The 14,556-nt window shown below is 47.3% G+C and overlaps 1 protein-coding gene across 1 annotated transcript in view; it reads right to left on the bottom strand.

Annotated features, from left to right (window-relative positions):
- rfwd3 (ring finger and WD repeat domain 3) overlaps positions 1 to 12,873 on the bottom strand; it is a 54,896-nt gene extending 42,023 nt beyond the window's left edge. The window contains exons 1-3 of the mRNA XM_072279380.1: positions 12,787 to 12,873; positions 11,440 to 11,791; positions 5,344 to 5,546 (exon numbers count right to left, since the gene is read on the bottom strand). Of these exons, the coding sequence (XP_072135481.1) occupies positions 5,344 to 5,546; positions 11,440 to 11,789 (553 nt within the window). The 5' untranslated portion in view covers positions 11,790 to 11,791; positions 12,787 to 12,873. The remainder of the gene's footprint in view (positions 1 to 5,343; positions 5,547 to 11,439; positions 11,792 to 12,786) is intronic.
- Between the last annotated feature and the right edge of the window lie 1,683 nt (positions 12,874 to 14,556).

Here is a 14,556-nt window from a genome sequence, read left to right as displayed (position 1 = left end):
CTCCGGTCGATCACTCAGGGTGGTCCCGAGCCGTGAGGCGACAGAATTCGGATGGTCGTCTGAAGTCGAATTGAGCTCCAACGGTAGCGCGCGAAGAACTTGGACTTTGATAAGTGTTGGCGCCTTTTTTTTTCATTACTTTCCTCTCTGTATCAAATGTATATTAATGTCATAGAATTAGTAATATCTATGAAGTGTATTTGTTAAAATTTACTGGGTGTGCTGGCTGATGATTGATGTTGTGATTGATTCGGGCGGCGACCGACCCTGTGGGGAGTGTTGAGGCGGGTGCTGGGTGAGATTTCCCCTAGACGTACACGAGCCAATATAACGGAATGTTACAAGTGGGGGCTAACGTCCTGGACTTGGACTTTTCGGGAAAGTTGTACTTGTCGTTGCAGTAAGTGGTGTGAAGATGGATCGAGATAAGATTGTAAGTTGGTGTGAATTGGAGGTGGTACCGGTGACTCATGCGTGTGTGGTAAGCGGGGTCGATTATCGCATTTCGGGAGAGGTACTGATGCAAGGGTTGAGTTTGCTTAAAGGTATCGGGCAGGTAGAACTTGTAGCTGGGGGGGCGGGAGAGAGAACTTTCTGAAGACCCTCTCGGTACACCCCGTGTTCCGAGCGGTGTACGAAGGAGTGGGTGACCCCCAGGGGCTGGATCCTGAGTGCAAACGAGGGACGGTGTGGTGCACACAGGCGAGGCCTAAGGTGATACGGCCAGGGGAGGCGGCATTAGTGACGGGGACCCCCAGATTCCCCGGAGCACCGGCTGGCGAGGCCCTGCTAGTAGACGCTCCCGATGACCTGGAAGGGGAGTCCCGGTTCCTGGCTGGGGCGCTGGTGAGACCTGAATTGCAGAGGCCCTCAGCTGTACAGGCACGGCGGATGGGGGTGATGGTAAGGCACATAACGGAGAGGGAGATCACCTTTAAGTGCGGGATGCCCCTCGTGCACTTGTTCCCGGTGACGGTGATGTCCAGCGCCCCCGCGAAGCCCACTGGAGGAGAACTATTGGGAAACGTGGGGCGGCTGACCGAGGAGGCCTTTCATTTTGAAAACTCCCCTGTACCGCCTGCGTATAAGAGCAGGCTGGTGGAGAAGATGCTGAAGTTAAGGGGTGTCTTTTCTCAGGACGAGTTTGATGTAGGTTGTTCCAAGAGCACTCGGCACACTATTCGGGTAACAAATGACACCCCGTTTAGGGAGAGGTCGTGGCGGTTGGCCCCAGCAGATGTGGAAGATGTGCGGCAGTTGAAAGACGCAGGGATTATTGCGGAGTCCCGAAGCCCCTATGCGTCCCCCATAGTGGTGGCAAGGAAGAAAAATGGGAAGGTACGCATGTGCGTGGACTATAGGACCCTGAACCGCCGCACTGTTCCCGACCAATATACAGTCTCGAGGGTGGAAGATGCTTTGGTCTGTCTGAGTGGTGCACAGTGGTTCAGTGTATTGGATTTGCGGAGTGGGTATTACCAGATTCCGATGAGCGAGACTGATAAGGAGAAGACAGCCTTTATCTGCCCCCTGGGGTTTTTCCAGTTCGAACGAATGCCCCAAGGCATCTCGGGGGCCCCAGCCACCTTCCAGCGGCTCATGGAGTGGACAGTGGGGGACATGAACCTGCTGGAGGTATTGGTATACCTGGACGACCTGACAGTGTTTGGATCTACGTTGGAGGAACATGAGGAGCGGCTGCTGAAGGTGCTGAGTTGGCTGAAGGAGGAAGGATTAAAACTTTCCCTGGATAAATGTCAGTTCTGCAAGACGTCAGTCAGTTATGTCGGACACATAATCTCGTGAGATGGAGTGGCCACCGATCCGGGTAAGATAGCCACAGTCACCACCTGGCTGAGACCTCAGAAGGTGAGCGCCTTATGCTCGTTTTTGGGGTTTTGCAGATATTACCGGCAGTTCCTGAAAGGATATGCGAAAATGAGTCATCCATTGAACTAGCTGCTGTGTGGCTATCCACCTGTGGGGAGGAGGAAGAAGGGAGACCGAGGGTCGGAGGTAGGAGGATACTTGAACCCGGGAGAGCCTTTTGGATTGAGGCGGAATGCTCAATGTGAGGAGGCGTTCCAATCTCTAAAAAGGGCGCTGATGCAGGCCCCAGTGTTGGCATTTGCTGATCCCCGGAAGCCGTATGTTCTACACACTGATGCCAGTCACGACGGTCTGGGGGCTGTTCTGTACCAGGAACAGGGAAACGGATTGAGGCCGGTGGCGTTTGTCAGTCGGAGTTTATCGCCATCTGAGAGAAACTATCCCACTCACAAGCTGGAGTTCTTGGCGTTGAAATGGGCGGTGGTGGACAAGTTGAGTGACTACCCATATGGGGCCCAGTTTGAGGTGAGAACTGATAACAACCCCCTCACTTATATCCTGACCTCGGCGAAGCTGGATGCTACTGGGCACCGGTGGTTAGCAGCCTTGTCTGCCTATGAGTTCAGCCTGAAGTACCGCCCGGGGAGTCGGAACATCAATGCAGATGCCCTGTCTCGTCGGGCGTATGACGAGTCGGGCATGGCCGAGGAGTGGAAGAGTGTCCCTGCCCAGGGAGTAAAGGCCATGTGTCAAGTTGGGAGTGACGGGGAAGTAGGAGCACAGATGGGAACAGATCGGGCAGTAGATCAACTGGGGGCTGACGATGACACGCTGCCCACTGTTTACTGTAATGTGACTGCTCTGAGGAACAGGCAGCTGCCGGAGCTGAGCCCCCAGGAAGTGGAGGCGGCTCAGCGTGATGACCCAAGCACTGGCACTATCTGGTACGCGGTTAGCCAAGGTGATATGGGGCAGGTGGAGAAGGCGAAACATGCCTCCGTTCCCCTACTACTGAAGGAGTGGCCCCAGTTGAAGCTGAAGAACCATGTCCTGTACCGGGTCACGTCGCCTCCAGACCACCCCCAGCGCTGGCAGCTGGTCATGCCTGAGAAGTATCAGAAGACTGTGCTCCAGGCTCTACATGATGATTCCGGGCACTTAGGGGTAGAGAAGACCTATGGATTAGTCAAGGACCGGTTTTACTGGCCCCGGATGAGGGGGGAGGTGGAAGAATACTGTAAGACCTGTAGCCGTTGCGTCAGGAGGAAGACCTTGCCTGCACAGGCGGCCCCGTTATCCCACTTGCAGAGTGCGGGACCCATGGACCTGGTGTGTATGGATTTCCTGACTATTGAGCCAAACACCAGCAATACCGCGAATGTCTTGGTCCTCACGGATCACTACACTAGATATGCGCAGGCTTTTCCTACTAAGGATCAGAAAGCAACTACAGTGGCAAAGGTGTTATGGGAGAAGTACTTTGTTCATTATGGCCTTCCCCGGCGGATCCACAGTGATCAGGGACGGGACTTCGAGAGCAGGCTTATACATGAATTGCTGGATATGCTTGGGGTTGAAAAGTCCAGAACCACCCCCTATCACCCGCAGGGTGATCCTCAACCTGAGAGGTTTAACCGGACCCTGCTGGACATGCTCGGCACGTTGGAGATTGGACAGAAGAGTAAGTGGAGTCGGCACATTGCCCATTTGGTTCATTGTTACAATTGTACTCACAATGATGCTACGGGGTACTCGCCCTACTATCTGATGTTCGGACGGGAAGCGAGGTTGCCCATTGATCTGTGTTTTGGGACTGAAGCGGGGGGAAATACCTTCGAAGCCATGTCTGAAGTACATGTCCGATATGAGGAGAGAGTTGAAAAGGGCGTACGAGTTGGCTGAGGCGGCAGACACCAAGCAGAACCAGCGGAATAAAAGGAGGTATGATCAGAAGGTAAAGTTCGTCCAGCTATTGCCAGGAGACCGAGTCCTTATCCGGAATTTAGGACTAAAGGGTAAGCACAAGTTGGCGGACCGTTGGGCAGCCACCCCCTATGTGGTGGAGAGTCAGATGCCGAATCTCCCGGTTTACCGGGTGAGACCTGAGGGCGGGCAGGGCCCTGTCAAGGTACTACATCAGAACCACCTGTTGCCTCTGGGTCGAGAGGTGAAGATGGACCCAGAGCCCGAATGGGAGTTTACTCCTATTAAGAGGACTCTGCGAGGGCACGGGGCGAGGGAAGAGCCCGCTGTGAAGAAAACGGGGCCAGTCCCCACCTCGAGAAGGGATACGTCATCGGAAGATGATGATTCGGACGCGTGGTACCTGCTTCCGTTCGCTGATTCCCCGGTGCCGGAAGAAGAGACTCCTGGCCCTTCCATCACTGAGTCAGGGGAACTGAGGGAGGGTGCTGCAGAGCCGCCTGTATTACAGCCGGGATTGGGGGAGGAGAGGGTGGAGGCAGAACCCGAGCCAGAGGGCTCACAGGGGCAGAGGGATCCTGAAGGGGAAGGTCCGACAGAAAGGCCCGGGGGGGTCAACTGGGGTGTCTGAACAGAGAGAGTCAGCAGAGGAAGTACAGAGGCCTCAGAGGAGTAGGCATCCCCTGGAAAGACTAACTTATACAGCGCCGGGAGAGCAGGGTGTGATCTCTACTGCCCTGGAAAATTATGTCACTGCTTTATGCACCTGGGTTGGGTTTTGTGTTTTACAAGGAGCACTGGTGAACTCTGTTAATGTCATGAGGGCATGACTTTTTGTGGTGGGGGGAGAGTGTACGGGGTCTTTCTTTCGTTACATTTAAAATGGCGACTTTATGTTAATCTGGGGAATATGACTTTGTTGTGCTTTAACGCTGAAGAGAGTTTGCGCTAGCAGTTTGTTTTACTTTAAATTCAGATAGCAGCCTTCTATTAGCCAATGGGTGGTTACGTATCGTTTTGTTTTGGGATACCATGCTGTATGATATGACTGTGGATGGGGTTTTGGCGGGGAGTCGGAGGACAGACGGTGGGGGGGGGGGGGGTCGGAGGAGAGACCGGGGGGGGGGGGGCGGAGGAGAGACCGGGGGGGGGGGGGGAGAGACAAGGGGGTCGGAGAAGAGACGAGGAGGACCGCGGACGTGCGGAGAGGCTCCGGTTGATCACTCAGGGTGGTCCTGAGCCGTGAGTCGACGGAATTCAGGTGGTCGTCTGAAGTCGAATTGAGCTCCAACTGTAGCGCGCGCAGAACTTGGACTTTGGACTTTGATAAGTGTTGGCGCCTTTTTTTTCATTACTTCCCTCTCTGTATCAAATGTATATTAATGTCATACAATTAGTAATATCTATAAAGTGTACTTGTTAAAATTTACCGGGTGTGCTGGCTGATGATTGACGTTGTGATTGATTCGGGCGGCGACCAACCCTGTGGGGCGTGTTGAGGCGGGTGCTGGGCTGGATTTCCCCTAGACGTACACGAGCCAATATAATCGAACGTTACATTAACAATGACATCAAAACCTCTCAACTCACCAGAGGTTGCCACAGATTCATTTCCTCCAAAGTCATCCTCGATCTCTGTGCTGCTACCACTCTCCTCTGATTCACTGAGATCAGTGCTCTGATCAGTGCTTGAATCTTCACTGCTCACATCATCTGCTCCATATTGTGCAAGCCCGTCTGTTGTTGTGCGCTGTTGGGTATTAACCCGAAAGTAGTTATCCAGAGCCCCAGACCTGGAGGGGGAGATGGGGTGGGGGGGGGGAAAAGAGAGAGAGAGAAAAAAAATCGCACATGTAAATTTTATTCCTAGTCATCAAATGTCAGAATATTGGAGTCAAATGTCAAAGACAAATAAAAAGGATTTCAAATCCAAATCTCTCTCCTTCAAATCAGAGCATTTTTCTTAAGCTCTCCTGCTGAGAGCAAAATCTTGGTCACCATGGAGCAGCTGAGGCAGTGACATCAGCAGTCAGTCGTACTGATCTTCTTCAACAAGGTTATGCCTTAGGAAAATTTAATGTCAAATGAAATTACAGAGATAGGTTAGAGAAGTGTGCTTCCTCAGAAGCAGTTTATCAATAAAATTTGTTTGCAGAATAAAACAAAATGGATTAATCCATTATTGCTGGACAGACAAGCAGTGCATTACATGTTGGGATAGCCCACCACGGGAGCAATTAATTATCAGGTAGCCAAAAACTGAATTCAAGCAGGCAATCAAAATAATTAGATTGCAGCCTACATAAACTACCAGCACTCATATTCTATCTTGCACCACATACCCATATCTTGTTCTGACACTGGAGGGTCAGCATCGTTTCATCCAGGACTCCTCCTGCTAACTTCAACATTTATCAGAATAAACAGCATGGAAATCGTGTTTTGCTCCATCTCACCATGCCAACCACACATTTAAGCTAGTCATAGAAAAGTACAGAACAGAAACACGTCCTTCGTCCCACCTAGCCCATGCCACAACCATTTAAACTGCCTATGCACATCGACCGGCACTGGAACCATAGCCCTCCATACCATTACCATCCATGAACCTCTTCAAACTTCGCTTACCCAACGTTAAAAGCAAGCTTGTGTGCACCACTTGTGCTGGCACCTTGTTCCATAATCTCACGACCCGTTGAGTGAAGTTTCCCCCTCATATTCTCCATAAATTTTTTACATTTCACCCTTAACCCATGACCTCCAGATGTAGCCCCACACAAACTCAGTGGAAAAAAACCTGCTTGTATTTACCCTATGTATACCCCTCAATTTTGTTTACCTCTATCAAATCTCCACTTAATCTTCTACATTGAGGAATAAACTCAATCTTTCCGTACAACTCAGGTCCTCCAGACCCAGCAACATCCTTGTAGATTTTTCCTCTGCACTCTTTCAATCTTATTTACATCTTTCCTGTAGGTAGGTGATCAAAACTGCACACAATACTCCAAATTAGGCCTCACCAACATCTTATACAGCTTCAAAATAACATCGATCTCCTGTATTCCATACTTTGATTTATGAGGCCAATATGCCAAAAGCTTTCTTTATGACCCCGTCTACCTGTGACGCCACTTCAACTAATTATGGACCTTTATTCCTAGATCCCTTGTTCTACCACATTCCTCAGTGCCCTACTGTTCAGTGTATACCCTAACTTGGTTGGTCCTACCAAAGTGCAACACTTCGCACTTGTTCGCATTAAATTCCATCTGCCATTTTCTAGCCCATTTTTCCAACTGATGCAGATCCCTCTATAAGTCATGACAGCCTTCCACACTGCCACTACACCACCCCCGCCCCCCCAATCTTGGTGTCATCTGCAAATTTGCTGATCCTGTTAATCACATCATCCAGATCACTGATATAGATGACAAACATCAACAGACCAAGCACCGATCCCTGCGGCACATCATTAATCACAGACCTCCGTTCAGAGAGGTAACCATCTACTATCACTCTCTGGCTTCTCCCACAAAGCCAATGGTAAATTCAATTTATCACTTCATCTTGAAGTGTAGTTCAAGACTACAATTGCCAGATCCTTTCTGATACCATCAAAATTGGCCTTTGTCCAGTTTGGAATCTCAACCCACAGAGCAGACTAGTGGATCACTAGATGCAGATACATGAGTGTACTCACTGTACACCCATGATTGTGTAGCCAAGTTTCCATCAAACTCAATATATAAGTTTGCTGATGACGCAACAATTGTAGGCCGTATCTCGGGTAATGATGAGTTTGAGTAGAGAGGAAATTAAGAACCTGGTGGCATGGTGCGAAGACAATAACCTATCCCTCAATGTCAGCAAGAAGGAATTGGTTGTTGACTTCAGAAGGAGTAGCGGACCGCACAACCTAATTTACATCAGTGGTGCGCAAGTGGAACAAGTCAAAAGCTTTAAGTTCCTCGGGGTCAATATCACAAATGACCTGACTTGGTCCCACCAAGCAGAGTTCACTGCCAAGAAGGCCCACCAGCGCCTTTACTTCCTGAGAAAGCTAAAGAAATTTGGCCTGTCCCCTAAAACCCTCACTAATTTTTATAGATACACCGTAGAAAGCATTCTTCTAGGGTGCATCACAACCTGGTATGGAAGTTGTCCCATCCAAGACCGGAAGAAGCTGCAGAAGATTGTGAACACAGCACAGCACATCACACAAACCAATCTTCCATCTGTGGAATCACTGTACACCGCACGCTGTCGGAGCGCTGCTGCCAGGATAATCAAGGACACGACCCACCCAGCAAACACACTTTTCGTCCCTCTTCCCTCCAGGAGAAGGCTCAGGAGCTTGAAGACTCATACGGCCAGATTTGGGAACAGCTTCTTTCCAACTGTGATAAGACTGCTGAACGGATCCTAACCCGGATCTGGGCCGTACCCTCCAAATATCCAGACCTGCCTCTCGGTTTTTTTTGCACTACCGTACTTCCCCTTTTCTATTTATGATTTATAATTTAAATTTGTAATATTTACTATCAATTTGTAATCCAGGGAGCGCGAAGCACAGAATCAAATATCGCTGTGATGATCGTACGCTCTAGTATCAGTTGTTTGGCGACAATAAAGTAAAGATTTCTCATACATAAGCTTCTGTCGCCAGTTCTGTCTCATTCCCTAATAGCAGATCAAGTATCTCATTGGGTCTTCTCCATACTGATAAAGGAAACTTTTCTGAACACATTTGATTAATCCTATTCCATCTACAAACTCCATTTCCAGAAAAGTTGGGATATTTTCCAAAATGCAATAAAAACAAAATTCTGTGATATGTTAATTCACATGAACCTTTATTTAACTGAGAAAAGTACAAAGAAAAGATTTTCAATAGATTTACTGACCAACTTAATTGTATTTTGTAAACATACACAAATTTAGAATTTGATGGCTGCAACATACTCAACGAAAGTTGGGACAGAGGCATGTTTACCATTGCGTTACATCACTTTTCCTTTTAATAACACTTTTTAATCATTTTGGAACTGAGGATACTAATTCTAGTAGATTTGCAATTGGAAATCTTGTCCATTCTTGCTTGATATGAGACTTCAGCTGCTCAACAGTCCGTGGTCTCCGTTGTCTGATTCTCCTCTTCATGATGCGCCATACATTTTCAATAGGGGATAGATCTGGACTGGCAGCAGGCCAGTCAAGCACACGCACTCTGTGTCTACAAAGCCACGCTGTTGTAGCCCGTGCAGAATGTGGTCTGGCATGGTCCTGCTGAAATAAGCATGGACGTCCCGGAAAGAGACGTCGCCTTGATGGCAACATATGTCACTCTAAAATCCTAATATACGCCTCAGAGTCAATGGTACCTTCACGTACATGCAACTCACCCATGCCATGGGCACTGATGCACCCCCATACCATCACAGATGCTGGCTTTTGCACCTTTCGCTGATAACAATCTGGATGGTCGTTTTCATCTTTGGCACGGAGAACTCGACGCCCTTTTTTTCGAGGACTCATCTGACCACAGCACACGGTTCCACAGTCTTTCGGTCCATCTGAGATGAGCTCAGGCCCAGAGAACTCGCTGGCGTTTCTGCACAGAGTTGATGTATGGTTTCCTCCTTGCGTAATACAGTTTCAATTTGCATTTCTGGATGCAGCGTCGGACTGTGTTGAGTGACAATGGTTTTCCAAAGTACTCCCGAGCCCAGGTGGCTATAATTGTCACAGTAGCGTGACAGTTTCTTAGGCAGTGCTGCCCGAGTGCTCGAAGATCACGCGCATTCAGCAGTGGTTTCCGACCTTGCCCTTTACGCACTGAGATGTCTCTGAATCTTTTCACAATATTATGTACTGTAGATATTGAAAGACCTAAATTCTCTGCAATCTTGCGTTGAGAAATGTTCCTTTTGAACGGACTAACAATTCTCTCACGAATTTTGGCACAAAGGGGTGAGCCACCACCCATCCTTGCTTGCAAAGACTGAGCCTTTGATGGACGCTACTTTTATACCCAGTCACGATACCTCACCTGCTACCAATTAGCCTGCTTAATGTGGAGTCTTCCAAACCGGTGTTACTTGAATATTCTGTGCACTTTTCAATCTTATTTTAACTCTGTCCCAACTTTTGTTGAGTGTGTTGCAGCCATCAAATTCTAAATTTGTGTATGTTTACAAAATATAATAAGTTGGTCAGTAAAACTATTGAAAATCTTTTCTTTGTACTTTTGTCAGTTAAATAAAGGCTCACGTGAATTAACATATCACAGATTTTTGTTTTTATTGCATTTTGGAAAATATCCCAACTTTTCTGGAAATGGGGTTTGTAGTTCTTTCACAGTATAGGAGGCCCAATCAATATGAGGAAAGTTAAAAATCACCTAATGTTTCTTGCAAGTTTGCAATCTCTCTACAAATTTGTTCTTCTAAATCCCTCCAACTATTGGGTGGTCTCTAATATACTCCATTAACGTGGTCATACCTTTTTTATTTCTCAGTTCCACACATAATCTCTCACCAGACGAATACTCCAGTGCCATTTTCCCTGACCTGTAACGTTACCCCTCCCCTTTAATCCCTCCCACTCTGTTGCATCTAAAACAACGGAACTCCGGCAAGCTAAGATGCCAGTCCTGCCCCTCCTGCACCAAGTCACACTAATGGTTACAATATCACAATTCCATGCTCTGAGCTCATCTGCCTTTCCTACGATACTTCTTACATTGAAATATACGCAGCTCAGGACACCAGTCACACAATGGTCAACCCTTCGATTCCCGACTTTGTCTGAGGTCTTACCGACATCTATCTCCACAGCCTCTCCACTCTCTGTTCTGGCACTCTGGTTTCCATTCCCATTGCAACTCTAGTGTAAACCCCACTGTGCAGCACGAGCAAACCTACCGCTAGGATATTAGTCAGGTATAGGTCGTCTCTCTGTACAGGTCCCACCTTCCCCGGAAGGGAGCCCAATGATCCAAAACTCTGACCCTCTCACTCCTACACCAACTCCTTAGCCAGGTGTTAAACGGTATAAGCTTCCTATTTCTGGCCTCAAGCACATGCCACAGGTGGCAATCCTGAGATCACAATGCTGGAGGTCCTGCCCTTTAACTTAACACCTAACTCTTTTGCAGAATGTCGTCAATCTTCCTACCCATATCATTGGTACCTACTTGTCTGCATTTGGACGCACCCAACCACGATCTGAGCCCTACCTTTTGGCCACTATCTCAAACTCCCATTAGACCAGCATCGACAAAATTCCAAAGGTGGAAGGTTATCAGACATGTTACTGTATTATTTGATGATGGTAGAGTTCAGCAGTGTGACAAAGCAGCACAATAGAGGAGCAAAACTGAAAAAAAATGTGGAATTCAGGTGTTGTTCACCATCCATAAATGGACAGCTGTAAATTTGCAGAGTTCCAAATTTACAGAAGAAAACACTTTTACAACACCAACAGTCCTTTAAATCAAACCACAGTTGTGTCAGAACAGATCTGAGTAAGAAAATAACATTAGGAGTACAATTAAAAACATTGGTATAGATTCCTGCAGAAAGCCAAAATAAACATGATTAATTCTAAGCCCAAGCTTCTTAATGCTTGAAAAGTTAAGCCACAGCCATTAGATTCTCAATGCTTTGTGGCTACAGGAGTTACCTGGATGAAGCTGACCTCTGAGAAGTACTCGCACTTGACTGGCGACGACTATGCCTCCTGAACTGTCTACGTTGCTGACTAGGTCTCTGCCCAAGTGAAAAATGCTGGGCTACTGTTCTCAGTGCACCTTGCAGCCTTTGAAGTTCCTCAGTTAGTAATGCTGCTTCCAGCCCACCACGATGAGAACTTGGAGGGACTGCTGGTAAGGGCAGCTCTCTCAGCTGCTCACCGCCAGGATTATAGTCAGTGCTTGGTCCTGTTGAGCTTGAAGCTGGGTCACGAAGTATTAACTGCGAGGAAACAGCTTCTTCCTCTGCCTGCATGACGACATCAATTAATTCTTGAGCCATTCCTAGGAAAGAGAGGAACAACTGCTGTCAAAAAGAAATGAATACATTATATATTTAAAATAATGAACTCCCAGTGTAGATAATCAGAAATGTGGAAATAAGTACAAAAATGATTTAATAAGAATGCAAGAGCTAAGGCTTCTGAGGGACAGAAGAGGGCAACAAGAATGTGAGAGATATAAAGGGCTAAAGTGCGGTGAAAGTAAAGGGAGAACCACCATGAAAGGAGATACAAGAGACTGCAGATTCACAAACTGCTGAAGGAACTCAACCGGTCAAGCAGCATCTCTGAAGGGAAATTCACAGTCAGCGTTTGGGGATCAGACCTTTCATTTGAACTGGAAAGATAAGATAGCCTGCATAAAAAGGTTGGGAGGAATGACTCCACTTTCCTAAAAAGGTGGAGGGGAGGTAAAAAAAAACAGATGCAACAACACTGAAACAATTACAGAAAATGCTGGAAATAGTCAAGGCACATCTGTGGAAAGAGAAGCAGAATTAACACTTTCGTCAGAAATCGGGGATTGGAGCAAGGAATAAAGGATAATGAGTAAAAACAAAACAAAAGCGGGTGTGCAAGTGAGAGGGCAAGAGGAGCGAGGAGAACCGGGAGAGAGAAGTTGGTGCTGGTTGGTGAAGGAAAATTGAAAACGGCTAGGAAAGGGGAGAGGGAGAAGCTGGAGCAGCGCCAGGACGGACACGGAAGGGATCAGAGTGCCAGGTATAACGAGAAGCCATCGGGCTCTCGCCAGGGACTGTTAGATATTGTATCCATCTGCATTCCAGCACGGCGCCATAGTGCCATGGCGCCACACCGCCGCCATAGTGCCATGGCGCCACACCGCCGCCTGACCCACCGGCCAAGGCCTGGGCCACCGGGAAAGCCGCTCTCCCGGCTCGGACTGCTGCAAATCCAGACCGGAACCCCACCGTCAACTCTACGTATTTACGAGGATGCGAAACCCCGGTAAGGTTACTCTCCAGACCGAACACTTACCAAAAAGGGCACAGGCCCACAGCCTATAATTCGCCCCCTTCCTTCTCGGCTTCTAACTGAAAAATCCGCGCCACTCACAGGGCCGCTCGATGCTCCTCCTAATTTACAATGAGAGCCAATAAGCGGGCGAATATGCATGCCAATCATCTTCAATTGTCCAATCAATCCGGAAAGCGGCTTGTCAATCAATAGTATTTGCTGCAGGGCCACGGACGGTGACGGTTGGATTTCTACGAATTACGGGACAGTGTCAATGTATTAGGCCTGCAGACTCAGAGCCGTGGTTCCAAATTCCCAGCCACCATGGTCATCTGCTGAGAAGTTTATGACTGGTGTGAGATCAGGATGGAATCTGACAATGATCCTATCCCCCTTTTTTTCTTCACTGTTTGGACTCAAACACAAGACTGGAAAGAGTGTTTTTCTGTCTCACTAGTCCATGGTGACGTTTAAGTTCAAAGTAACTATATTATCAAAGTACATAGATGTCACCATTTACAACCCGGAGATAAATTTTCTTGCGGGCAGTCACAGTAAATACAGGAAATGCAATAGAATCAGTGAAAGACTGCATCCAACAGGACACACAATCGACCAATGTGCAAAAGGAAACCAACTGTGCAAATGCAATAATAATAATAATAATAATAATAATAATAATGAATAAATAAATAATAAATATCGAGAACACGAGATGAAGAGTCCTTGAAAGTGAGACATCAGAACAGGGCGAGTGAATTATCCCTGCTGGTTCATGAGCCTGATGGTTGAGGGATAATAACTGTTCCTGAATCTGGTGGGGCTGATCCTGAGACTCCTGTACCTTCTTCCCGATGGCGGCAGCAAGAAGAGAGCCTGGCCTGTGAGGTGGGGGAGGTGTGGTTCCTTGATGATGGATGCTGCTTTCCTGCCATAGGGCGCCGTGTAGGTGTGCTCAACGGTGGGGAGGCTTTACCCAAACTTCCTTCTAATTTTTTTGTAGCTGCACTGACCAACCATTGCTCTGAGCAGGAAATGTTTACACTGCCTGTAAACTGCACCGAACTGCACTAAAATGTTTTCAGTTTAATTATTTCTTTGTAAAATGCATACTACGAATATTTAAAACGAAAATTGAAAAATCATGTGATTTTATTTATTAACTGAAGGGTATAATGAAACAGTACAACAAAGAAAAGCTTTCACATTTCGTAAACTTTCTCGTGCCGCTTTCAATTCCAGTTATGCGGCAACAAAGGCTATGTGCGTGGGAGCATTTCAGTTACTGCACGGCTGCACACCCCCACAGTTTAATGAGAACTGTGCCTTCACCCGTAATGGTCTAGGCAGCATCCACTACTTTTTGTAGTCCTTTCTGTTCAAAGGCATTGGTGTTTCCAAACCAGGCCATGATTAAACCATTCTCCAACACACATCTATAGAAGTTAGTCAAAGTTTTAGATGAGAGGTCATATTCGGATATATCCATCTTATCACTCTGATAGCAGGCGTCTTCTAAATTCAATTTGGATTTACTCAAACTATTTAGCATTCCTTAAAGATTTTCTGGATTGAAGATTCAAGTTTATCATGTGTACATTGAAACAAACCAGAAAGTAAACCCCACCCCCCATTATCCTAATTAGTATTAGCTTACTTTTAATAATGCTCACATCACAACACTTCTCCCCCTTTAAAATCCAACATCCCCAAGTGTAAAAAACTAGGAAATAAAAGCAGTGGTGTTATTAACTTGCGTACCCCTGAAAACTTATACTAGTATTTCAGCAA

The sequence above is a fragment of the Mobula birostris genome, chromosome 15 (assembly GCF_030028105.1).
Source record: "Mobula birostris isolate sMobBir1 chromosome 15, sMobBir1.hap1, whole genome shotgun sequence".
Lineage (NCBI taxonomy): Eukaryota > Metazoa > Chordata > Chondrichthyes > Myliobatiformes > Myliobatidae > Mobula > Mobula birostris.
The sequence above is the reverse complement of the archived record's forward strand: the minus strand, read 5'-3'. Positions and strand labels throughout refer to the sequence as shown.